The following is a 26,958-nucleotide window of genomic DNA, read 5'->3' as shown; positions in this document are numbered from 1 at the left end:
GATTAAAGTTTAAATCTAAATAGTCAGAGCAGTCAGTGTGACCATGAGAACTTCACATGAGGGAAATAAAACAATATGTTTAAGTTATATAACACTTTCTTATGGTGTATTGGATAATAAAACACAAACAATGGACAAATGAATAAAGGCACATTTGAGATCACAAGCTCGTGACTCATTAAAAAGATTACAATGTGGAAAAAAATTAAATATAAAACATACAAGATTTTGGAAAAAAAAATCATGGCAAGGTAGAGCTTCTGGACTCTCCTTACATCTCTATGTTTCACTCTTGTCTTTTCTACACTGTGCCCTGTGTTTTAACCTGTCCGCTTGTTTTGGGTTTTTCATCCTTTATGAGCATTTTATTTTTCCCAGTGCATAGTAACATTTTCCTTGCAAAAGCGCAACACTAAACGCTGCCTTCATTATATTTCCTATTAGCTCAATCATATTACCATATAATATTAGCATATTTAATCTCTGAAGTTTAAGACAATGAGTGTGTCAGACAACACCATCTAAACCCTAAACCAATCAAAATTTTAATCCCGTGCCCTTCCCAATTAAGTTTCAACACTGATCCTTTCTCTGGCTTCCCCAAAGCTTATCCCCCCCCCCGTCTCCAAATCTGACACCAAAGAATATTCCACTTGTGCTTTCTCATTCCATCATCTTATGGCATTATGTCAGAAAAATACTAATTAACCAAATATAATATGCATTATAAACTAGGTCTGACTATGTGATAGTCAGAACTTGCAGTTCAAAGCTTTGACTGTGATTTTTATATATCAGTATTAACGTTAATATTAAACCCACCCAAAGTTAAAGAAATAGTTTGCCATGTGACTTGAATTACAAATAAAGGGATTGTTTGAATATTTGATTAACCAACATCATACTTAATGTGTTCCTTGAATTCTTCAAAAGGTATTTTTTCTGTCAGTCCAACTTTTTATGCAGTTGCTTGCTGGTCCTACATTAAAGTAACACATATAGCCCTTTTCCAGTAACACCTACTTGGCTCGTCTCGACTCGGTTTTGGTCATTTTTCATTGGAATCGAGTACCATATAAGTTGCGTGGCAAAGCAACCGAAAGTCTCATAAGGTCATTTTGTATGCAACATAAATGGCACAACAAAGGATTATTTCAAGGCAATGGTATGCCTGCTGCTCAGAGTATGGCTTTATGCACTGGCCATGCCGCACATGAAAAGGAGACCTGATACTGCTATAGTACATGTCCCAGTCTGAGCAGCAATAACCCTCCTGGGAGTGGGGAAAACTCTGCCTGCTGACTGTCTAATGCTCAGCTGAAAGATCTGCTCAACAAAGATGTTACCTTTACTCCTGAAACATAGACAGGAAGGCAGTAGCTGTTTGTTACTCCGCTAACATGCCAACATCCTATAATTGCCTTTTGTGTCTGATGACTCAGGATCTCATCTATGCTTTATGCAGATGATGTAGCTCTGCTGGATCCTTTGAGGGATATCTTCCAGCTTGCACTTGGGCCACTCACAGTTGAGCTGATAGGATGAGAATGAGCACCTACAAATCTGACGCTGTGGTTCTCAGCCAGAAAAAGGGTAGAGTGCCCACTTGAGGTCAGGGAAGAGTTAGTGGCCCACTCACAGAAGAGCTTCACATCTAAAGTAGCCAGCTGAGGTGGTACACGCAGTTGATCAGCATGCCCCTGAGCTTCTTCTAGAGTATCTGGGGATCTTGTTCATGAGTGACTGGAAAATGGAGCGGGAAGATGACAGATGGATTGGTGCAGCATCTACAGTAATGTGGACTCTGTACCAGTCTGCTGTGATGGAGAGAGAGCTGACCCAGCAGCTGTTGATTTACAGGTCGGTCTATGTTCTACCCCTCACGTATGGTAACAAGCTCTGGGTAGTGATTGAAAAAAAAATGAGATTGTGGATATGAGCAGAAATGAGCTTCCTGCGAAGCGTGTCTGGGCTCTCCCTTAGAAATAGGGTGAGGAGCTCAGTCATTTGGGAAGGACTCACAGAAGAACTGCTATGCCTTCACATCCAAAGTAGCCAGTTAAGGTGGTACAGGCAGTTGATCAGAATGCCCCTGGGCTTCTTCTAGGTGAGGTGTTTTGGGCATGTCCTAGGAGATGAGGAGGCCCCGGGGCAAATCCAGGACATACTGGATCTTTGGCTGGCTAGTTATGTCTTTATTTCAGTGATTTTATACATAGAAATGATGCAGATCCATTTCATCTGGCCGATTTTATTATTTAAATGATGGTAACGCCATTGCTGTTTTGTGCTAGATACAAGAGTATTCTCTTGAAAAGGAGAGAGGACGAGCTCTACGGGGTTGTTTAGTACATCATGGTAGCACAAAGCATTCACAAGGTATTGTTGTTTGAATACAGACAGAAAAATCAGCTCTGCCCAGATTTTACCATGTGAGCATCACATTTTCATAACTCCTCAACCATTTTGGTGTATGAGAGAAAATTCAAATAGTGCGCGAAAGATGTTTTTTTTTTTTTAATTTTACATTCAAAATGACAAACTAACTCCAGGCATCCTGTATAGTACCTAGGAGATAAAGGATAAGTAACAATATGGAGCATACTTGGGATGAAAGTTGCAAATTGTATTAAAGACAAGTATAGATTTCAATTGTATAAAATTATCAACCTAATTGTAACACTGCAAAAAATAATATTCATGAAAAACCATTTTTTTGCAACAGGCTAGGGACCTGTCCAGTGTGCACCCCACCTCTCACCCTACGGTAGCTGGGATAGGCTCCAGTCCTCCCTGAATTGGAATGAGAAGGAAATTAATGGATGTTAGATAATTACAAGATTAATAATTCTTAAAGATATTAGGTTTTGCTATTATCATTATTTTTATTATTGCTAGCGGTGGTGGTACTTTGTTATTATGATTACTTCCTACGGTAGTTTAGTCTTGAGGGTCCAGCTGGCAGTTCCTCTGTGTAAAATATATTGGTAAGATGAAGGTTAATATTGAATATAATAGTCAAACGTGCTGGTATTGTACAGTAATATCATTTTATCTGTAACTGTGGCTTAGTGGAAAAGTCAAGTTTTAATTTTTTGGACCATCTTTATGCAGTTTAGGGTCTATGCTTACATAAGAAAGCCCAACACATACACAATGCGTGTATTTATTTATAGACTGCAATAAACCGGCGCAGAGCATCTATACATGCGGCGTGTGGAGAGGAGGAGTTCAACAACTTATTTTGCATTGACACAGCTCTCTACTGCTCTCCTCTTCCCCTCAGAACAAATGACTGCACCACCAGAGCAGTCTTAGCATGCACCAGAATTACCAAATGAGTGCAAGCAGGGGCAAGACTTCTGTTCCTAGTTTCACAAGAAAAGATGACTTTTTAAAACTGACTTGTTTATCAGCATTTTGCATCTTTCATGTTCCTACCAGTCGCTAAATGGTTGTAATTAACTTCAAATAAGGTCAGAGACGGTGGGAGGTTTGTATTTGTGTGTATTTATGTTAGCTGTGGCACTTGGACAAGATCATTGCTGGATGATGCCGTGCGGCTGACAGCAGCGAAGCTACCAGAATCAGGTTTGTAGGTTCACTTGAAATGTGTTCAGTAGTAAGAAGTGTTCTTGTAATGGGAAAAAAAAGACATCCATAGCTCATTGTGGGACAGAGAGGCTGACGGAGATCTTTTTGTCGAAGGGTGATGCATTCACACCAGCACTCCCACATCCTGTCATATGGAATGGCATGAACAGTCAGATTTGTCATTAGATGTGGCAGCTATATTCACACTTGGTGGGTCCTGCTGCAGTAATACTTGGTTTTACTGTGACAACATTATGGTATTTCAAGGCCAGTGCTCCCATTGAAATGTAATTCTGTGTTGAATTAAAAAAAAGAAAGAAAGAAAAGAAACTACTAGAGAATAGGCAGCAGCACAGACAGTGAAGAATGCAAATCCAGTCTTGCCTATCAAGACCATTAAGGTCTATGTGATTGTTTTTTAATGCATTCACTGAGCTTTCTTCCCCCCCTCTCCACTTACAGTATGCGAACAAAAGGACTTCTGGTCTTTAACCACCCCTCACCCCCACCCATACCCTGTCTGATCACTTCATCCTCCACCCAAACCCATGCTGACTCCTCTGCACTCTCCCTCCCCCCCCTCCCTGCCTCATGCTTATGTTCTTCCCTCCCCCTCTCTAGCGTGTCCCCTAGTTTTCTGGTAGCTGTGTCTCTTTGATAATCCAAGACTCTTTGAAGACTCCAATTCCACGCTGCTTGCCTCGGAGCTATTGCACCTACAAAAACAACTGTGTGTGTGTGGGTGTGTGTGAGTGTGTGTGTGAAGAGAGACAGAAAGAGAGAGGAAGAGAGCAAGAGAGAGCAGTAGATGGGATGAGAATGGAGGACATAATGGAGGAATAGAAAATAAAAACAGTTCCATATGCATTTGCTTTGCAACTGCTTCTGTCTTTATGGTTTTATGCTTGCTGCATACACTGAGAGGTGCACTTCTTCATTGTCATATTTGTTGGTGCAGCTCATTTTTTCTGTGCCTTCAGAGGCAGCAGCTCATTGATTCCTGCATACACGCCCAAAATGCCAGAGCCAGGATGTACTCACAAACACAGTAACAAAATGAAAATTCTTGGTCCCGCACCAGGAGAGCTCTCCCGGGCTATCAATGATGCACGTTCTGTAGCTAATGGTACACTTAGAATCAGGCGCACATATACGGCAGGCTTACTGTGAACCACCCCGAACACCGCTTCACCAAAATTAGAAGTTTGTCCTGTTGGATCGCAACAGAAAATGACTTTTTCTGCTTCTCTCAGATGCTGCTGAGAGGTAATTAGAGAAAATTAGTTGGCTTTACTTAAAATGCCACAGTGATCAAAATAAATCATTACTAAAACATTTCTCTTCTATCCACTTCCCCCTCCACTTTGTATTACTGTCTTCTCCTCTTACCTTCCGCTAAGTGTGGCTGCTCTCTCTGACTCGTCTCCATTTCTTCATTGTTTCAGTCTCAGTCTTTAGTGCTTCTTTTTCCATCTTAGTCTCCAACCCTCCCTTTTTGTCTCTGTCATTCTGCCTCTCTTTGGCAGAGGAGCTTGCCATTGGGATTTAGAAGAAATTGAATTGAATTATGAAGGAATTTCTCCGCAGTACGATTGGCATCATTTCCTCCACACAATAGAACATCATTCTCATATCTCTCAGTGTGAGGGAATGAAAATAGGCCGTGCACCATTCTTTCTCTCATCCTTTTAAATTGAATTTTTCATATCACAGGGGCACTGAGACATCAGCCGTTTCCTTTAACATGGGCAGAAAACCCATTTCATAATATCAGAGAGACACATAACTGTGATTCAATAGGAAAAGTCTGGCTGCCAGCACCAGTACACACACGATATACCTCAACTCAGGATTGATAAACAGAGCCACATACTGTAGGTTTACTGCAGCTTGAAAAGTTGAGAGTATTCTAGTGGAGTATAGTATTGCTGTTTGGCCTCACAGCCGGTTAAAAGCATGCCACAGTAAGGCAAGGCAAGGCAAGTTTATTTATATAGCACAATTCAACAACAAGGTGATTGAAAGTGCTTTACAAAAAACAAAAACAATAAAAAGCATGATTTAAAATTGATCAAAAGAAACAGTAGATAAAATCAGTAGTTAAAATATAAGTTTTGAAATTTAAGCTTAAAAGTGTGGATTTGGTGCTTTATTCAAATGCAGCTGAGAACAGTAAACTAAAGAATGTCCTTGTTTTTTTCTCCGTCTCTCTTTTTGTGAAACATAGTCCACATTCTTTACCTTCTGAAGTCTCCTATTAAACCAGTTTACTTTTATTACAAGTGCTCCTTCTTGTTCCCTAATTATCTTTCCAAAAGCTATATTTTCCACTTTCAAATTGCACCCGAGATGCTATTAACCAGTAGTGATTGTGTTTAGTTCATTATTATCCCCATTCATGTGTCTTGTTCAAAGTTATGAAACTTGGGCTCTTGTTGTGCTCTGCTTCTCCAAGTGAAATTCTGAATATTCAGCATGTTTTTCTGGCCACAGTGACTCAGCTTGAACAATACCACTGTGTAATAAAAAATTTAAATGAAAACATTTGGCATCAAACTAACTGTGACAAATACAGTGTTAGCCATTGGACTTGGAAGCAATGAAGAGATTGAACTTTTTTGTTTTTTTTAGCATTGTTGCAATGTGGCAGTGAGTTGTAGTGGCAAATTTTGATTCTTTTTCTTGCATTTGGCATATCTATTTTCATTGTTCTACACTGATTTAGTACAAGTTGCTGTCATCACTGGGATTAAATGAAAACTTGAGTGATTGTGTTTATCATAAATTCATTTTAAAAAAGACAATAAGGGACTATGAGCCAGACAGGTTTTAGCAAGCTTACAGAGTAGTATAAATAGAGGTAGTAGTCAGATGCAGAATTTTGAAACCACTTTGGTTTCAAATTCAGACTTTGATGTGGCTTATATTAAATGCTAGTCTCAGGCTAAATCTTAAATCTATATTTGGTAGGTTAGGTTAAATGGTGTTTCTAAACTGGCCGTAGGTGTGAATATAGAGTGAATGTTTGCCTGTCACTGAGCCCTGAGACAGACTAGCGATCTGTTCACGGTAAGACTCACTGTGACCCTGAACTGGATAGGTAGAAGAAAATGGATTAATTCCATATTGTATATAGGGCTGTGTGTTATGACCAAAATCTCATATCCCAGTATAAGTCATCCCATATCCCAATAACAATACATCATGACATACACAAGTTTATAAAATGTGTAAAATAGTGTATTTTTTGTAACATTTTAAATGACATGCTCAAAAAAGAATCATACATGTTCATATGTGATTATTTTTATCTTTTTATTTAGAATGTCAGCTCAAATCATTAATTTAAAATGTTAAAATATTAATTCATAATAAACAAAACAGTTTAAAAAAATGATTACAAGCCCAACATAAATGATTTTTATATAAGCACTTGACGGTTCTTTTGTGCTTGTCATTTCTAAAACTCTGTCCATACTCTCTGTCTAATAGTTCTTGTGTAGGTGGTAGAAGAGGTTCGTGGTGTTTGAGCCTGTTGTCATGACTGGCAGAATACAGTTTTCTGGTTTGTATCAGATTTTCACAGTCAAACCACATCCATGCTACAGAGGTAGAACTTCATTTAGGAACGAGCTCCTCGATTTGCCTTGTCTTGTCCGTTTCCTGTTCCGTCTCACCCTCACCAACCATGCTGTTATTCGCGTGTCCATCTGTATCCATGAGGTACCGTGTAAAATTGACATGGCATTTAAATGCTGAAATATATTGTCGTAAACAATCGTGACACTGCAAATTAAACAACAGTACATAATTTGGTCATCCAGTGTATATAGTCCTAACTGTATAAGTTTTGAAGCACATACAATTCAGTCAACAGCTTGATCGCCATATGTTTACTCATAGATGAATGAAAAGACAAATACAAACTTTGGAGCAGATGGGCATTCAAAAATTCAATGTACCTCACCTGAGATTCTTCCGGGAGTTTGCTTAAAAAGTGTCTTAGAGCATGAAGAATTTGCCCATCTGCATAAGCACTAGCAGTGATGACCAGGGAAGCCTGGCTGAATGACAGGGCACCTGACAACATGGTGTTGGGTAGCCCTAGGACATCTACAGTGAACTGAGACCTCCAGCACAAGAGCACAGCAGTATTGGGGTCTGTGGTCCCACCAGGGAACAGTAGTGCAAATCAGCAGTAATATTAGAGATGATCTAAAATGCTATCCTTTTTGCTAAAGCACAGCTGTACACCACCACAATGTCTTTCTACTCTTCCATTCAAGCTGCAGGCACCTACATTATTATTATTTTATTTCAAAACCAATCCTTTGGACAAACTGTCCACGCTATTCTAATATAACCATTGACGATAACGCATTTGCGTCAGTTGCTATGGAAACGGCATAGGCGTAAATACATTCACAAACTGGTAGTGCCTTTTCCCAATGCAGACACAAAACAGCAGGCCACAAGCTGGGTGAATAATGGAGATGTATTCTCTCACTCTTCACACTGTAGCAATATCTAGTCACAGTGCACAAGTCTTCGATCACGCCAGAAAACATTAGTGACAGTCCGCACCGAGCTAGCAGTTCTCTGGGTGTGACGTCACTGCTGTCTGTCAAATACAAAGTGATGTAAAGGATCATTTGAAAGCCAGTTTTTAAATCAGATAGCAACCCGCTCGGGAATTTGGATTAAATCTGATTTGAAAAATGAAATATTTGTTCTGATATCTCAGTCTGCCAAAAATTTAATATGGGCTGCCAGTTTAAACATAACCTAAAATGCACTCTTGAGTTCAGACCAGCAGGCTTCTCTTCCCTTAACCTCACACTCAAGATTTAACTCACATAAATCATCACTTGTGATTATCTGCGCCAGACTATTTCACTCCTTATCAGTTCGAACGTAACCAGTTCTTGTTTCAGGCAAGACATCACATAATGTTGTGTTATTCCGTTGATTTGATATTTTGATGTATTTAGATGAAAGTCTGGTCCTTGCAATTCAACTTAATAGATTTGTCCCCACTGTGTTATATGTTTGCTTCTACAAACCAATGAAAGGGTGAGATAAAGAGAAGGTGCAGTCCTCATTAATTTTTTTTAATTAGTTGAATAGATAGTAAATTAAAATAAGTAGTTCCAGCTTGCATAACAACTTCAGATGGAAGCACATCAAAAGTCTTTCGAAAATAGCCTTTTTTTTTCTTTTCTGTGACAATCCTTATTTATTTGCCACTTTGTCACACATTTTTTCAAAATATTTAGATGGTAAAAGTTCAAATCACATGACCATTCTAGCATTCATTCAGTTCAATTCAGTTTTATTTATATAGCTTCAGATCACAAGAGCAATCACCTCAAGGCACTTTATATCGTAAGGTAAAGATCCTACAATATCACAGAAAAAGCCCCAATAATCAGATGGAAGGAAAAACTCCATATTTTGTCAAGGGACTCACAGTTATTCACAGTCACAGTCAGTTTACCTGTGGACAATTCCCTGGCTTTTATTTTGAAAGTTCATTTGCTGCTAATGAGACAGCTCATGTCTGTTTTGTGGTTTCCTGCCATTTAGCTCACTGTTGCTCATATTTAGTAGCAACTCCATGCAGAGAAGTACAAGGAGTGCAGTCTTCAGCTATAGTCCAAGGCCTTACAGTCAGGTTATATATGCACTGAAAAGACTATTAATCTGTTATGTGTTTATCACAAAGCACTTGGTTATTATGGTATTTGCAAAGGAGCACTGTATGAATGTATAATTAAATAACCTATTTAAGAAAGCACACAGCAGCCTGCTCTCACAAGAGTGGAACATGGTCATGTCAGCAAACTGTAAAGAAATTAAGAAATAACATCATCATCTTACTAGTAATCAGCATGTACGTTCAGCTAAAACTCATTCAGTTATAACCATGTTTAGCTCGAAATTGTTCTGTGACAGCCTGACTAAGAATCCCGGGGGGAGGGAGGGGGGGCAGTTAAGCAGTGGACAATTGCTGTTTATGTAAAAATGTATCTTGGTCCTCTTATAAAGACAGAATCATGCAATATCTTTCCATCTGCTTTGGGACTACATTATTATGAACAAGGCCATTTTAGCAAAATCTAAATAGGGTTATGAATTCTAGATGTCATCATAAATGTCCCGTCCCTCATTCTCAGCCCTGTAGCTTCTTACTCCTACAACAATGCCCAAACAATCGTACTCTCCCGCCTCCAGTCTCCCAGAATCTAATCCTTCTGCTTGTCCCCTCTAGCCAAAGCGCCGCCCGTGTCTGCCTGACCAACTCCCCACTCCTGCTCAGCCTCCCCTTCCATCCTTCCGTCTTGCCGCATCCCTGCAGCCCCCAAGGCCTGGCAAAGGATTTTTGTTCTGACTAAAAGGGGAATCTATTTCCCATCTCTGCAGTCTTTGCTGGTTATCATACTCAGGAAACATGCTGACTCTCTGGAGTGATGCCTTGAGGAGACGTGTAAGCAAGAATCCATATTTGAACAACTAAACGCCCCCTCACTTTAAACATATAAGGAGCCGAAGAGATGACCAATCGGATTTTAAGAATGCACCACTGGAATATATAGTTTGTCTAGTCATGTTTGTAAAATACCATAGAAGTGAAAATCCTTAGCAGCCAGGGTGATGGAGGAGTCTCTATTTTGAATTTGTGTGTGTTTGTCGTGGGATCTTTCCACGATTCATACTAGTAATATTTTCAGAACTGAATTAGATCAGCTGAGGTTTGAGTATAATAAACAGCGTGTTCTTGCTTTGTATGTTTAATTTCAAATGAAGCTTAAAAATGTTTTATGTGTCTATGTACAATCAAAGAGCACGTTTAATAGAACCCAAACACCCCCTAACTCCACCCCCACCCTCCCAGCACCTTTTCTTCATTTGTTTACACTATATCTGAAACAAAAAAGACATAGAAGTCTTTTTTATGTTTCTTATGTATATAATAATATACATAAATCTATAGAATCCAAGATGAGACTATAATTTATTGATGTAGTGTTGTTGTAGCTTTCTTAAGAGGGAAAAAGAGAAAAAATAACTATGAGGCACCAGCGAACTCACATAGTCATTATTCAGATAAAAATCGAGATGCATCAGTGCACTGAGAAAAAACAGTATGATGGGTTGGGATGATGGAGAGATGAACAGGTTTCTGGAAACATTTTGGAGCCCGCTAACATGCTGTTGATAGCACTTACCTAAGCCCTAAAAGCATTTCTCAATATCTGGTGTGTGTATGTACTAAAAGCTGATGGTTCGAATGATTTCTAGCATGGATTTGTTTGCCAGAAAAGTGGTTGAACGGTAGAAAGCGCAGACCCGTGGTATTGATCGGGGCTGACTCGTGCAGCACTGGCAGGCCTGTTCTGCTGTATCAGTGCTTTCCTGACTTTTACGAGAGGTGCTCATGTGTGGGGGTGGGGGACGATTGCATGTGCACTGCAAGGAGTCATCTTTCTGTTGTGGATCGGCGGGTAGGTAGCCATTAGTAAACTGATCTTTGGAAGAGGAAATTTAATGGTCTCCTAACTCTATTTACAAGCCATTCAATTTGATAAAGGGTGTGATCTCAAATGATTTATCATTTGTTGCTCTGCTCCTCTTCAAGCTATCAGTATTTTCATTCATTCATTTACTTTTTACAATCTTTCATCAAATCTTATCAGCATAAACCACTGAAAGCAAATTTAATGAAATATTCTAATGCTGGCAAATTGATGTGTGTCACAAACTTTATTTGCAGTGCCCTTTTTGTTGCTAGCCTTATTTAGATCTTCTTTGGATTCCTTTTTAGTTAGATTGTGGAAATATTGTCTAGCTTTCCACTCAGTTAAACATCAAAAGCTGGGGAAAGAGAAATATTAAAATATGGAGATAGAAAGTAGCTCACTGGGGCTACTGATTAGTGTACCAATCATTGTCATCAGAATTCATTTGGCAGTGGCAGATTTAGAAAATGAAACTTTTGTCTGACTAATAATGACAGTGACAGCAATAATCGTACATATCGCGGTTACAATTTCTATGACACCATGAGACGTTTGTTTAAAATGTTTACTTTCATGTCCATGGATATCAAGGAAAATCAAACTTTGACAGTTTGCACTACAAGGATGCTTTGTAAAAAAAGAAAAAAAAAAACGAAAGAAAACTGGCACTTATTTGTTGCAAACTAATTTCAATCACTTTCCATAAACAGTCAGAATATTTAAATGCATGCCCCCCATTCACACTTTGATGCATCTATTAATCTACTGTAGAATATATTGGAATGTTGTGGTAGTTAATTCATTTCTGTTCCTTGTTATTGAAGTCCATCTTCACTCCTTTCATATAATTCTGACCTATTCAATCTTCAGAATAATAATAGACCAAAAAACGATTTAATATTTAAAGGTCTTTAATATTTAATACTATTTTCTGACTTTTTATTAGTGAACTTTATATGGCCAGCACAATCTACAGAATAGTTCTAAATGGATGTGTTTTGAGCTGTGAATGTAACTGTGCAGACCAAAAAGGAAACAAAAAGAAAAAAAGGGTTATAGGGGGTAAAAAAAAAAAAGTGTCTTTATACTGAACAAATTCATTTGTTTTCTCTCTGTGTGTTAGCATCCCCATCGGCGAGTGACCTTTTCCACCACCAACCCTGTGCAGGACCTGCAGGATGCCTCTCAGCACAGCTACTATGACAGCGGCCTGGAGGAATCTGAGACTCCAAGCAGCAAGTCATCGTCTGGTCCTCGCATTGGACCCCTGACCCTGCCTGAGGACCACTATGAGAGAACCACTCCAGATGGCAGTATTGGAGAGACTGAACACCCAGAAAATGGTACACTGACAAGCCTCTTTATTCTGGCATATTCTTTATGAATATGCATTTGAATGTTGATGGCTCTAACGGGCTTTGGTTGAGACATGCATTATGTAGAAGGTTTGTTTGTGCTCCCTGGCCATTTCAGCCCAAAAATGTTGTGGCACGCTTGACGTTGACTTGCTGTGGTTGTTGATGACTGTGTGGAAATGTTATTGGTTTTTGAGCAGATCTGTGCTGCGTGGGTGCGTGTGTATGTGTGTGTGGGGAGTGTACCAAGGCTGGAGTAAGCAGTGTCTCCATCCCCCTCATCAGCAGGTCCTCTGTCAGACATCCTTAATGACCCTCTCTCACAAGTGTGCTAATTAAAAAGCCCAACTAATGAAGCATTTGCCCTCTAAATAAATCTGAACCATGACATCTGTGCAGACTACACTATGTTTACTCATAGCAGTTCCTTCCTCCTAGTCGGACACGAGTTACACAGCAGCTAAGGCGTGCAGGTGCCATAATTTCTTGGTTTAATAATCAATCCACCAGCAGAACACTGACGGTCTCACTATTAGGTTTATATTGTAAAGAACACCCCCCAAAACAAACAAACAAACAAACAAACAAACAAAAAAACTTATAGCTAAGGCCATAGCTGCAAATCTGTGAGCAGTGCATCAAAATAACAATTTTGCTGCCTTACGCTGCCAAACACAATCCATTACATGTCTATGATAAGTGATACATATGGTGCATTTCCAATTATTGTAGCATTTTGTGTTGCAGTGCTGCCCGGTTTTACAATTGTAAATTCTGATATTTCACTTCTGACCTACAACACCTCGCCCTCCTGCTTGCATTTCTAGAATGTTAACTTTCTTCATTAATGTGGTCTTATCTCAAAAGCAGTGAGGGCTCAGCTCTGTTAGCATATAGATTTTAAAGGTAGACCTTTGACTGCCCCATAAAAGACAAATGCATCATTGAGGACTTGATGAATTGCTGATCAACACTGACAGTTAAGGTGTCACACTGTGGGTGAAACAGACCCAGATGCATCTTTTGTCAGTGCAAGTATACATCACGGTTGGAAAAAGATTAAGTGATGAGAGGGGGAAAAAAAGGAAGACTATTTCAGTCTCAAGCATTCCCAAGTTACAAAACATTGCAGGATCAAAGGCTAAAATGTGTCACTGTCACCTGAAAGCAGCAGATGATAAAGTTCCATTTTTAGTAAAGCATCTTGCATTGTGATGCATTGCCTCTTCTTGTGCTGGGTCACATTAGTTAGTTTATTCATCTCTGCTGCAAATGTTGGTGTCAATTAGTGACATTGGAATTCAAGACTGGAGTAGTGGTTGTGCAAAAAAGGACAAGTCTCCCAAATGTTGCACTTCCTTCTGCCTCTACACAGATCTAAGTTTACTAAACATCAGATTAAGTCAGCCCATATACAGTCTCGCTCTTGCGGGTTCAGGAGCCAGCAGTCAACTAACACATTTCTATCTTGCCCACATAATTATGTTATGGGATATGTATGATTTCTTTTTTAGATTGTTGTGGCTTTGTTGCATTTTTGCCATCTGGAAAACACATGTTTTTGTGAGGAAAAAAAGGGTTGCCTTTGTTCTCAGCAGCAAGGGAGCAAGATGGCAAGTGAAGACAGAGCAGTTAAAGAATGGAAAGGTGGCACAGGATGGGGACAACGTTAGATTGTGACAGGATGTAGGGAATCTCTGACAAGGATGCAAAGCCCACAGGATGAACACATAGGACAGGGAGATGCGAAGATGAACTGCTAACCAAGGAAAGACCTAATTAAAATGTGATTTCCACTCCAGGGAGATAACAGGGAGCCTACATAAAATGAAAGATTAGACAGAAAAATCAAATGAGACAGAGGAATTCCTCCCAAGCTTCACCTGAATAGTGACATGAAGTCTTTTTTAAGCATTTTGAGTGACAGGCTGTACTGGTACAGAGCTTTATTCATTGCAGTAAAGATGACTGACAGGCAAAAAATGGGGAGGTGAGGACAATGTGTCACTCCATTTAAGTTGGATAAAACGCAATATATGAACCCCAGACTGTCAGCCTTTGCATCACCGGGCTTGGAAAATATCGACATGGATGTGTGTTTTGTTATACAAGTTGAACTCTGACACTGGCGAATCTACATTTTTACAAACTTTGTAGTTCAATAGTCCATTTCAGTTTGGGGATTTAGTGAAATTCTCATTGTAGTCAGGTTTTTCATTCCTATAATAAACTGGAAATACAGAATCACTTTTATTACTAATAAAATTACACATAGAAAAATTACTATTATGCTTGTCGCTATTAATTTTAACACTGCAATTAAAGCTGTAAATAATTTATGAGGTAAGTATATTAGCTTTTCGGTTTATCTATAATTAGTGGCACTTTTTTATTGATTGATTGATTAAATGCTTGCGATTTAACCAAGACTTGTTGCTTTTAGGCTGATTTTTTTTAATTCCCTTATCACTAAAACATAATTTAATATGGTGCTGAAACATGCATCATAATGTTGTGGATAAGTAAAATGCCCAAGATTTTCACACCCTTCTATCGTGTTGGCACCCAACTAATGATCTCTAAACCAATCCTGCTAGTTTCTATGTATATTCCCATGCTCCAGTCCCAAAGTCCCATCTTATTAAAAAACACATTGAATAAATTTGTTCCCTAAAATAAATAATTTACCTTTGACTGACAATTTCCATCATCTTAAACAGAATTTTAACACATTCCCTCTGACAGAAGCACAATATCATCTGCATATGGCAAAATGGCAAGAATTAAATTGTCAAATGTGTACTTACGGTTTCTTACTTTCAAGAGCCTAATCTGGTTAACAGCAATGGGAGTAGTGCTGGGCGATATGAAGATATATACCGTGTGGACGATAGAAAAGTGTCTATCGTGCCATTTGTCTTCTATCGTTTCTAACCTAATTTTATAAATGATTACATAAAAAATATCATTAAATAGCCTGTGGCAAATATATTAGTGTTGTATTCTCACTATACATACTCTTAACTTTAGCAAGAGAAAATAAAGTATGAAAAATGATATTTTTCGCAAAGAAACTCCATCTTGTGGTTTTGCGACATGGTGCTGCTTTATGTGCACCCGGATTTGCGACATGCTTTACGGTAACTCAAAACCATGGATGTGCGACAGTTTGCAGTTTCATGCCCGGACATGCAACAGGCAGAGACAGCTACACAGGCAGCCCAAGAAGAAGCACTTTTACCGAAAAGAGGGGGTACGTCTGTGACTTGGTTACATTTTGGGTTCAACAGCACCAACACAGAGCAGAAGACGCCCATTTGCAAGCTATGCTATAAAACTATTCCTGCACTCAATGGCAACACAACAAATCTATCACCTACAGAAGGTCCATGAAAAAGAACACTCAAGAATCTATTAATCTAGTGCTGGGCCAAAGTAGAGAAGGATGTTTGCAGTGTCGTGCATTATGCCTTGATGATTGACCTATGGACAAGCAGAGATACGCAGCCCTACATGAGCGTAACCATCCATTTCATTAACAAAGACTGGACCCTCCCCGCTCGCTGTTTACAGACCGCGTACTTTCCAGATGACCGCAGGTCAGGTGGTATATCATGATATATATCGTCATCGTGATATAAATAACTATAATAATAATAATAATACAACTTTATTTATAAAGCACACTTAAAAGCAAGGGTATGCCAAGGTGCTTAACAAGTAACATCGAGAATAAAAGGAAGATAATATGAAAAGGACCAAAGCAGATCCCATAATTCATATTGTGATAAATATTTTTTCCATATCGCCCAGCACTAAATGGGAGTACTGAGTAATCAGTTTGTACATGGGGAACATAACAGCTGCATAGCCATGTAATAAAGAAAAAAAAATCTAAAAGAGGTGTCTGAGTAAATACAATCAAAAGCCTTTTGAAAGTTAAAATGAACAAAAGAAAAAAATTTTCCCTGTCTGCTAAGATTCTTGCAGACTAAAGTAATACGACCTTGGTTTTACTGGGCTGAGTAGCTCAAAGGAAAGTGTGTATGTAGTCTGTAACAGCTTCGCTCAAGTGGGCATAAACATATTCCGTTATGATTCTTGGCTTTGGTATTAAGAGTTCATTCAAAGTAGAGTAATAAAAAATTCCGCTATATGACATCTATGCTGTCTGATCTGCAGAAATTAATTTCTGGAGTTCCTTCCCCCCCGCCCCCATGCCTTAGCAGCTGCTCCCTCCTCCCACTTTTTCTAATTCTTGTCTCCCGGCTGTGTTAGAGTGCACTCCATTTCAGTTTACCCGTGTGCATTTTCCACTCTTACGTTCACGGTGTAGCATGCACATTGCTCAACTGTTAATCTAATCAGAAATGAGCACATGCATCCAATGTCCATTGGATGCATGTGCTCATGTGGGGGGCATGGGTGGGCGCGCATGTGCACCTGAATACAGTGCATGGATGTATTTGTTTGCAGTGGCGGGTGTTGCATCGTGCTCTAAATCTCTAAATCATTTTGATTACAGTGCTATTTTACTTTAATAGACTCTCATCATAATCACTGAGCTCTGTAATTCCATTTAAATCGATTGCTTCAGACAGCATGAAAACTGCTTATCTTGTATGTCTGGTTGCTGTCAAGATGCATGATTTGTCATCCACAGTGAAATCACAGATAGACTGACGACTGGTCTCTGTTTGTCCCATCTGTCCATCCACTGTATATTAGACATTACTGATTAGATTTTGATTAGTGGTAATGTCAGAGTGATTTACAGTATTTATTACTGATTGGCTCAAAAAGAAAATGCATCGTTTTGGGGATTTGATAAATAAACAGACATCAATATCAAAAAACTCTCAGTTACACGAGATAGCATCAGGCATCTTTAATCATCTTTAATCCTGAGTTCACTTGATTTCATTTAAAGTGTTTTTTCTTCAGTTGCTTTCAATCACTTATACTAAAACATGACTGGAGTTTTTGTTCATTTTTGCCAACATTAGCTTAAGCAAAACAAATATATTGTGTTTCAGCTGGAGTCACATAATACAACATATAAAAAACGCTCACCTATCCCAGACCTCTGAGTAATAAGTCCCAGGACCTACGATAAGCCCTCCTCTCTTTTTGGGACACTGGTTTGACCATCAGTCCCGCCTTGTTCACTCCAGCCTAGACAATAATCACTCTTCCAGGGATCAGTGGATGGGGATCTTGGCTGTGATATGAGGGCTAGCACAGACATAGGTAGATTGCAGACAGGTACTTACATGCACCCCCCCCCCCCCCACACACACACACACACAAACCCCAATTGACCACAGATGGAGGAATTTTGATGTGGCCGCTTGCCCAGCATGAGGTCTCCCCGTGTCTTCCTCTGTGCGGACTCACTGCCATATGGGCTATTGAGAAGGTTGAGATAAAATGGGAAAAATGGCATTTGCATGATAATAAGGTTCTTTAGAAATGCTGTCTGATTTTCCCTGCCTTAGATCTCACAGATAATGCATGAAGCGTCATATATTTGTTCCGTTTGAACTGTTGTCATGGGGCTTTCCTTTGCTTTCCTCTGCTTGCCATATCAGTATCACACAGGCAGCACTACTGTTTTTGCTAGTCTTCACTCAGGACATTGAAACACACACACACACACACACATACACATACATACATACATACATACATACATACACATATATATATATATATATATATATATATATATATATATATATATATATATATATATATATATATGTTAGGGGTGCAACGATATTCGTATTGATATTGAACCGTTCGATACAGTACTTTCGGTTCGGTACGCATATGTATCGAACAATACAAAATTTCTAATTTATTTTATCAACTTTCCTTCTGACTATGCTGTCTGTGTTGAGCGCTCAGTGGATCAGCGCTCGACAGTGCAGCCTAGGAGGAGTAGTCGAATGCAGATTCACTGAGCGCAGGGCAAGTTAGCGAGACAGAAGTTAAGCTCTCCTTGCAACTTGGCAAATTGAACCTCCCCCACCCTCATTCAGATCTGGCGTTTGGAACTATTTTGGTTTTCATGTGAAGCATGACCCTGAAGGTAAGCGCGTCATGGACAAAAGTAAAACAGTATGTCAGATGTGCCACGTAATGCACAATTACATTGGTGGGAACTAGTGGTTAGCGCAGTTTGCTCGTTAACGGGTTGGCCGTCCAGCCCCACGCACGGGGCGGTCCGCGGTAACTCGTTAACGGAGATTTGCCGTGTTGTGGCGTTAACGTCATTTCAACGAGATTAACGCTGACAGCACTAGTGGGAACACAACGAATATGACTGCACATTTACTCCGACATCATCCTAGTGCAAAGACAAGTGGAAGCAGACAAAAACAACAAGCACGCATGCTACAAACTTTACCCGAGTCATTTAGACAGCCGTTAGCACATGATTCTCCTTATGGGGACCTGATATGTTTAATATGCTGCTGAGAATATAGCCCAGAAGAAGCGTATAGTATAGCTTTTATTTTGGAAAGAGACATTTCTCTGTAATAAACTCTCTTTTCCAAAGATGAGTGATTTCTCGATCAGATAGATTTATTTATTTTTATTACTTTGTTGTTTCAGCAACATTAAATTTAAAAACTGTACTTTTGAGTTAAAATATATATTTACAATTTTAATAAATGACAAATTAAAAAGCATGAACATCTTTTTTGTATCGAAAAATATCGAACCGTGACACCAAAGTATCGAACCAAACCGAACCGTGAATTTTGTGTATCGTTGCACCCCTAATATTAGGAAATTATTATTTAGCAAATAAAGATGTACGGAAAAAAAACAAAAAACTGAAAGATGGAATAACTGAGCCTGTTTGTCCATGAGTGCCTGCTTGGGCTCCTGCCTAGGTGCCAGTAAAGCATGCTGATGCAGGGGTGTGAGTTTCTTCCAACTGATGCCATTATACATTGTCAGTGTCTCTGCCTGTTTGTACCATTGAGTGGACTAGAGTATGCCAGGCTACAACAGCACTGTGGCCTATGCCAGCCACTGCTGGAACTGCCACCACCCAGAGAAGGGGCAGGTCATGGGACTGGCAAGTTTGTGGAGGCTTCTGCAGAAAAAAAGTCCTTACAAGCGGTCCCCTGAGGCATGTTGTCATGAGTAATACGCTTATAATCCTGAGCTCATTCTAGCACACGCATTACACTATGCTCACATCAGCTGCTGCTATTTTGTTACCCCCTGATTGTTTGTAGGTTTATTTCAGAGCAAATAGGTCACTGGAAGAGCCTAACTGGAGCAGAATTAAACTCAATAACCTGAATGTGGCTTTGACACCATGGACAATGGTAAACTATAACGCTTTTACAAATGACTTCATGGGACAATACAGCTGAATCCAAAATGGCACTGATGATGTGTCAACACGTCACAGTTTTGAATGTGTCTAGATTTTCCTTTGCCCAATTTGAAAATGTGCTCTCGCTTGTGTGATCACTAACAATGAGCCCCGTGCTCTCATCCCAAACTTTGGCCACACATATTAGACTATTTGTCAAATGACTGCAGACCTTTGAAAGGGGCTTTGTGACAGAAGGGACATGTTATTACATCTCAGACCATTAACTGTAGCAAAGTACAGAGTTGGCTTATTGTCTCTTCGAGTGAACTGACTTATTGTGTGCCAGAGATTGCAGCCACATGTGAAATAGATGGAACCCGAACAGAAGTCCCATTATCCCAATAAATCTAGCCCTTGCATTTGATTTCAGACTACCTTCTTTTACACATAAAAGTGATTTCTCTGCAGTTTCATCATTGTGACCAGCTGACTCAAAGGCTGTGGTAACATCCCTTATAATAGTATGTTTTTATCAGAACCTGGAATTTATTTGGGCTTTAGTTCTTAATATTGTAATATTTGTCCAGTTTTATTGCTTGTTTTGCAAAAAAAAAAAAAAAAAAAAGGAAAGCAAATAAATGTGAGAATTTGTGGAAGGTCTCTGTTTCATAGGGACAAGTCCATTGCCCTCTTCAATATGATTTACACAAGCCACTCAACTCTTATCCACATGTATATAACATGGCTGAAAACCCAGATAAGTGTTTAGAATTATGTGCTGAAAGGCGAGGACATGCATATAAGCGCACATTAGGCTCCATAAATAGTGCTTTTTACACCATGCTGCCACTGAAATTGTCCGGTTTTAGCACTAAGCTTGTAAAATGAATGAGTGAGCCAGTGTGCCTAAGCCACTATCCCTAAGCTTTAGATGTGCTCATGTATTACTCTAACAAAAGTGGATAGCTCCCTATACTTAGGCAAAAATTGGATAGCACACTGCCTGCTCTTGCCGTGCCAGTGAGTCTGGGCAACAGAGTGCTGAAGCAGCAGGTTTGGAGGTGGTGATGTGTGTGTAAATTTGTGCTTAAAACTACAAGTTTATAAACGCACATAAAGAAAGTTTTCTTAATTAGCTTGGCGTCGCTCGTGGCTTCTTTTCAGCTGAGTGTCCACCGGCAGAACCAGGGGATCTTGACTTGAAACTTCAGGGATCGTTATGGAGGCAGAAATAGAAAGTGGTGGTAGAGCTCTGTTGCTCTCACTGGGTCTTACCCAGTCTATGTGATTCATAGAGCAGGTAGAGTGCTATGCATCGGGGGGGAGGAGAGGCTGGCTAGGGGCCAGTTCCACTTCAACCTCAGTTGGTTGGGCAGCTCAGGCCGGCATCAGAGTAAGCCCGGGGGTCATCTTTCCATCATAGTGTGATGGGGACTGAGAGCCGCTGAACCTCCCTCTAACTAGTGTTCTGCCCTTCAATGATGGATGGCACTTGAGGGACTGGAATTGTACTGTATGGGTCTGACATGCATTTCCTTATTTCCAGTGAGTCTCACAGGGACAGAGTCGCTCTCGCTTTAAGGCTTTCTTACAGATATCGCAGAATTCACTACAGTTCAGGGACCATACAAACTCAATGAGGCCTGCATCCAGTGAAACTGAAACTGTCCTCTGAACACAGAATGAAAAGGAACAGTGCGTTTTTTTAATCTCTCTCGCTTTTTCCTCTGGTGGAAGAATCAATTCTTAATTTGCAGTTTTATGTTAACATGGTATATCAGGCAGTCAATAGCATACATGCCTCGAGCTAAATAAAATGACCTGAATTAGTCTTGCTTACCCTCATGGCCAAATATAATACAGTTGTGCATTTAAGGTGACATCACTGACATTTTACTTCCATACTGAACTAAATCATCAGGATATTTCCAGGGCCCTGCCCGTGTTTTTGATCCATGTTGCACCTCACTGATTATTTAATCAATTCTTAAATTCTTTGGATCTTTCAAAACTCTGTTTAAAGCTACATTGTATAGTGGACTATCCCTAAATAGTCCTTGTTTCAAGGCAAAGTAATTCTGACAGAATATTGCATGACTACACAGCTCGGTCTCACCATGCATTCCTGTTAGATCTTCGGTCTAATTAGAGCGTGTATTGACTCTGCTGTTTAATCATGACTGATATTTTCTAGTTCCCAACTACAGAGCTGGAACAGAGACATGTACTGTTGGTCTTCATGCAACCTCTTTTAACTTTAGAAATTATATCTTTTTCTTTCATTTTTTTTTTCAATTTCCCTTTGGGTAACTTCCTCTTGGATGGTCATGCCATGTGCAAGGCCCCAACACTTGTCACTCATCTTGATGAGCTGTCTACTGAAACAGTATCTAGCCTGGAGATGAGGTACCCATCAAACATACAGCCGCCACAGGCCCTGAGAAAACAGATGGCGAGAGAAGACACTTTAATGAAAAGAAAAATCTTCAGATGTTTACTCTTGTTGTGCCTTTGGTATTTGTTTTTTTCCTTCAGGTATTGATTTCCCACTTAGTTATTTTTATTACCATGGCACTTGATTGCCTCCCACTAAGCATAATTACATGGTAGCTAAAATGTAACACTAAAAAAAAAAAAAAAAAAAAGACATGTTTTAGCCAAACAGGGACTGTATGCCATGCACACCCAGGGTCACAGACAGACCCAGACGACTGCTGTGTACATGACCCAATTTGCCCATCAGTGCATTAAATTTTCATTTTATTATCTCATAATGAAGTGTATGTCCTGGCCATTTATGACATTTTAAGCTGATAAAACATTTATGGTGCTCCTTTAAAAGTGCCTTTAATATATTAGATGTTACTTAAGTGAAGGTGTGGTCCTCATTCTAGTAACCAAAATACTCAGTCGCCCAGACAGGCCACATTACAACTACTCCTGATTCTCCACTGAGAAAATATTAAGTTAATTTGTTATTGTATTAGATGATTACTTCAGTAATGTCAAAAAAACATCAAAGTTGACTATTCCTCACCAAACAAAAGCTTCATAAAAGTCAAACAGTAGCAGCTAAATGCAACAGATCAGAACAACAGGAGAGGGCCGAATCAAGCTGGTATTAAAAGCTTGATGACCCCCTGCCGTCTTCGTGCATATTTAAAAACTGAAATTTTCATTTTCCTTTAATAATTACATATTCAATCATGTTTTTGATTCCATGTGTTATTTTTCCCCTTTCCCTAATCAAAGCCTTGTCAAAAAAAGAGGATAAATGGGTGGAGAAGCACTGGGAGATTGCCGCTGTTCTTTTCCTGTAGAATTTCTGCTACACAAAAGGCAATTTTCATATTCCGCTGTGTTACAAATTTGAATTGTCCTGCTCCAAACACATAGCTGTATTGTTGAGAGCATTGTGGTAACAGAGCTTTCCATCTCACTGCGTTAGTATGCTGACTTTCCAGAGAATTGTCAGTCATGCAGCAACACTATCTACAGTAAATAGTCGAATAAAGCTTTGCCTCTCCTGGGTCATTATTTATCTGCCACATGGGCGGCTTACGCGATTCTAAAGATCGGATTTTGTGAGATTATGTCAATGTTTGTCCATACTGGTGGTGGAAATTATGTACCTCCTGTTAATGTTTTATTTAAAGCTTTTCATAATAGCTTTATATCACATGTCGATACATGGCCTTCAATACATGTAGATGAAAAGATACTCTACTATAAATCCAAGTCTGCCACATTGGTTTCTGGTTAAAGGATATGAATTAAGATTAGGTGTTAAAAGTCATCACGGAACATGCCGTAGGCGAGGTTCTGTAACCTACTAAAAATATATCACCTCAGATTGGATACAGTCTCTGTGTGTGACTTTATCATTTCTATTCTTTTTATTCAAAGCCCTGTGCAGGTGTAGGCTAATTAGCAGCTAATGTTAGTGCTCCCAAGTTAACCATGTCTCACATTGCAGACTGCTGAGATCAAAGGCAGAATTAGCAAAGCGATACCATCTTGATCGAAAGGTGAGGAAGAACAACAAATGGATTATGGAATACATCCGTGTTGCATGTCAATAAGATCAATGAGCGAAAGATAGTGAGCATCAAAGTTCTGCATAGAAATATACTCCAGGGGAAAATCCTGAGAAGGAAATAATTCCTCTTTGATAATTAGACATGGACATCACATGTAAGGAAGGCTTTGATTTTCTTATTGATGAGGGAAAAAAATGTTTCCAGTGCAACCACTTTTTTTTTTTTTTGCTGTCATTTGAAAAGCAGAATATTAATATTTATTAAGTATATTGTGCTTCTTGGAACTTGAATTCAACAAACACTAACAGGCTGGGGACTCAATGTTTAGATTTTCTTTTCAGCATTTACAAAATGAAACATCTTCTACCTGCTAGTATGTGGCCATGAAGTGCTGCCACTCTGAAAGGGGCCATAGAAAGGGCCTAAAGCAGGAAAGGAAAGCTTCAAAGGCAGGGACCAAGAAAGAGACATTCAGACAAGAGGAAGAAAGAACGTTTGGGTATGAGACAGGAATAGACAAGTGACTCTTGAAGTAAATGTCACACAGTAATCAGAGAATGGCTTGGGTGATGAAACGCTCCGCTTAATTATCATGACAATATTTCCCAACCGTAAACTTCACATAAAAGGTATTTTTGGTGGTCACATTTCTCGGCTTCATCTTCTCTTCCAACCTCAGCACTGTCACCAGTCATTACACCATTTTTCCTTTTAATAATCAATTAATTTGCTCCAGCAACTGACTTCAGACAGACACATAGGAGCACAAAGGATAGCAGTTGATCAGATTATTAGCTAGAAATCAAGTTTTTATATGCTGATGACAGTCACAATGTTATATAGTTGTATCAAGGAAAAAAAAAGAACACTTGATTATTGAGCATTCAGTCACAACCCAACACCACAGGGATTTTGTCTGCATCTCCAGGAGTATTTCTAATTAAATTATAAGGAAAACTGAATGGGAAATTTGAGGTTTCCTATTTCAGGAGTAAGAGAACCACAGCGTGGAAGAAGCAAAGTGGGTTTAAATATAATTATGCAAGTATAAATATATTATAAGACTACAAAAAGCACTGGCAAAAAAACCTGCAAAGCTAAAATGTGTATGTAATCATTTTAATTCTTATTTAATTTAAGATGTTCTTCGACTGTATTGACAGTGACAAATAATTCATGTCCCTTTATATTGTATTTAACTGTGTTTAGCATCGTAGTTAACATATTTCTGAAACTGTATATTTTAATCACAATCAGTGTCTCCCTGCTTAGCATTACATCCTTCATCAAATGTGGCACAGCCCACGGTAAAGATTTAAATGAACAGCATTAATAAAATACCTGCATTGGCCTGAAGAACATATGCAAATTTCAAGATTTACAGTAGATCACTGATGTCTAACTAATGTGAATCAAACTCAATGCGCACATTCAACTCTGTCCCCGAAGCTCTCTCTGAATGAATATGAGAGTGAATACAGCATACAGAGTAATACTGTTTATAGTCTCCAAGCTTCCAAGCTGACTGCCTTAATAAAAGATTTAGGTGAAGTGATATAGGTAATTATTTTTACTTTAGTAGCGTAAAACATGCAGAGTAACAAGCATGATACATCCACATATATATGGACATGAACTTTATATTAAGTATGGGCTTTTAAGGATGCTTTTCATTTCTTTTTTCACCCCCACTAATATTTGTTTGAATGTCCCTCAGCAACTTTCACCTCAGTCAGATGCTTGTGGTAGCCATCAGCAAGCTTCTGGCAAAACTTCTGGCTGGATATCTGACCGCTCTTTCTCGCAGAATTGGCAGAGTTAATTTATTTATTTATTTATTCGGCACAGACCTGTTTTTTAAGCATATTCAGCAACTCTTCAGTAGGACTGAGGTTAGGGCTATTCTCTACAGTGTTATCATATGAAGCACAATAATTAAATCAAAGGCTATTTGTTGTATGATAAAATAAAATAAAAATTCTCAAGAATCCTTTTTTTTTTAAACAATCCCTGTCAACCTTTTAATACTGAGAAGTTGTTGTGAAACATTAGCTTACCCTGGCCTAAAGAAATAATCTATCACAGGGATAACACAGAGATACAAATAGCCATTCATGTTTAAATCCACATTCACAGCCAACTTAAAATGATCTGTTAAGTCATGCTTTTGGACTGTGGAGGGAAATGAGAGACTCCAACGTCCAACGAGGCAAAATTTGCTTCAGATGCTATATCATGCTACTCCTTTGAATATGTCTCATAGATAAAGGTATAATGATCATGCTTTTGTCCTAACAATATGCCCCCAGTCAGTTTACAAAGAGTCACTCTCTGCAAGCTCTTTATTAAGATTGGTTAACATGGTGATTAAGCCTTTTTTTAACTTTATTTCTTTCTTCCAAAATCCATTTGACCTTAGTTGCAAATAATATTTGATATTAAACAGATTCCCCAGTCTCTGGCGACCTTGTTGCTGGTTACAGGAATGCAATAGCTTGAATTTAAGTTTCGTGATAACGAAATGATATGTTGAACTTACTCGGTAGTACAGGCCCCAGGTGTTACAGATCAATACTTTTGCTGTCAAGTTTCAGGATCCAATCTCCAGTCCGTAATTGGCCGGCAAGCCAAACATACAACTGTCAGCAGAAGCATGAAGCTTTTCTCCACACACATTTTTCAAACACATGTTTGTGCACTAACAGAGAAACAATTATATCACTCACGAAACAACGCGTATTGCTATCTTGCCCAGCCTATCACCTGTGTTTTGAATCTATTTTATCTGAAGACGCCTTGCGTATGTGTCACAGTTTGACAAAGCCTTAGTATTGGTTGACATATCACACCGCATATCAACTTCTCAATTGGAGGAGCTGGTGCATAGCGTGATCTGTCAGCAGGTGCTAAGGCTTTGTCAGACGCAGTGACACAAAAGGCAGTTTTCAAATAAAGGAACTCTAAGACAAAATGGTGGATGGTGAGAGAACTGACAGGAGGTGTACCATCACCCAATGAACCATCTACAGCATATTTTCCTGACGTGCGGCTGGCCGACATGTCCACTCATCAGCCTCTGTCAGCGAGAGGCCGGCCCGCTCAGCAAG

General features: G+C 39.2%; 1 protein-coding gene across 3 annotated transcripts in view; it reads left to right on the top strand.

Moving 5' to 3' along the window:
- Nucleotides 1–26,958, top strand: part of pcdh1a (protocadherin 1a) — a 112,205-nt gene that overhangs the window by 76,323 nt on the left and 8,924 nt on the right. For all 3 annotated transcript variants that reach the window (XM_040014629.1, XM_040014628.1, XM_040014627.1), the window contains one exon: nucleotides 12,238–12,457. In XM_040014629.1, the coding sequence (XP_039870563.1) occupies nucleotides 12,238–12,457 (220 nt within the window). The remainder of the gene's footprint in view (nucleotides 1–12,237; nucleotides 12,458–26,958) is intronic.

Source organism: Simochromis diagramma, unplaced genomic scaffold, assembly GCF_900408965.1.
Source record: "Simochromis diagramma unplaced genomic scaffold, fSimDia1.1 OVJJ01000676.1, whole genome shotgun sequence".
NCBI lineage: Eukaryota > Metazoa > Chordata > Actinopteri > Cichliformes > Cichlidae > Simochromis > Simochromis diagramma.
This window is presented reverse-complemented; position numbering and strand designations above follow the sequence as displayed.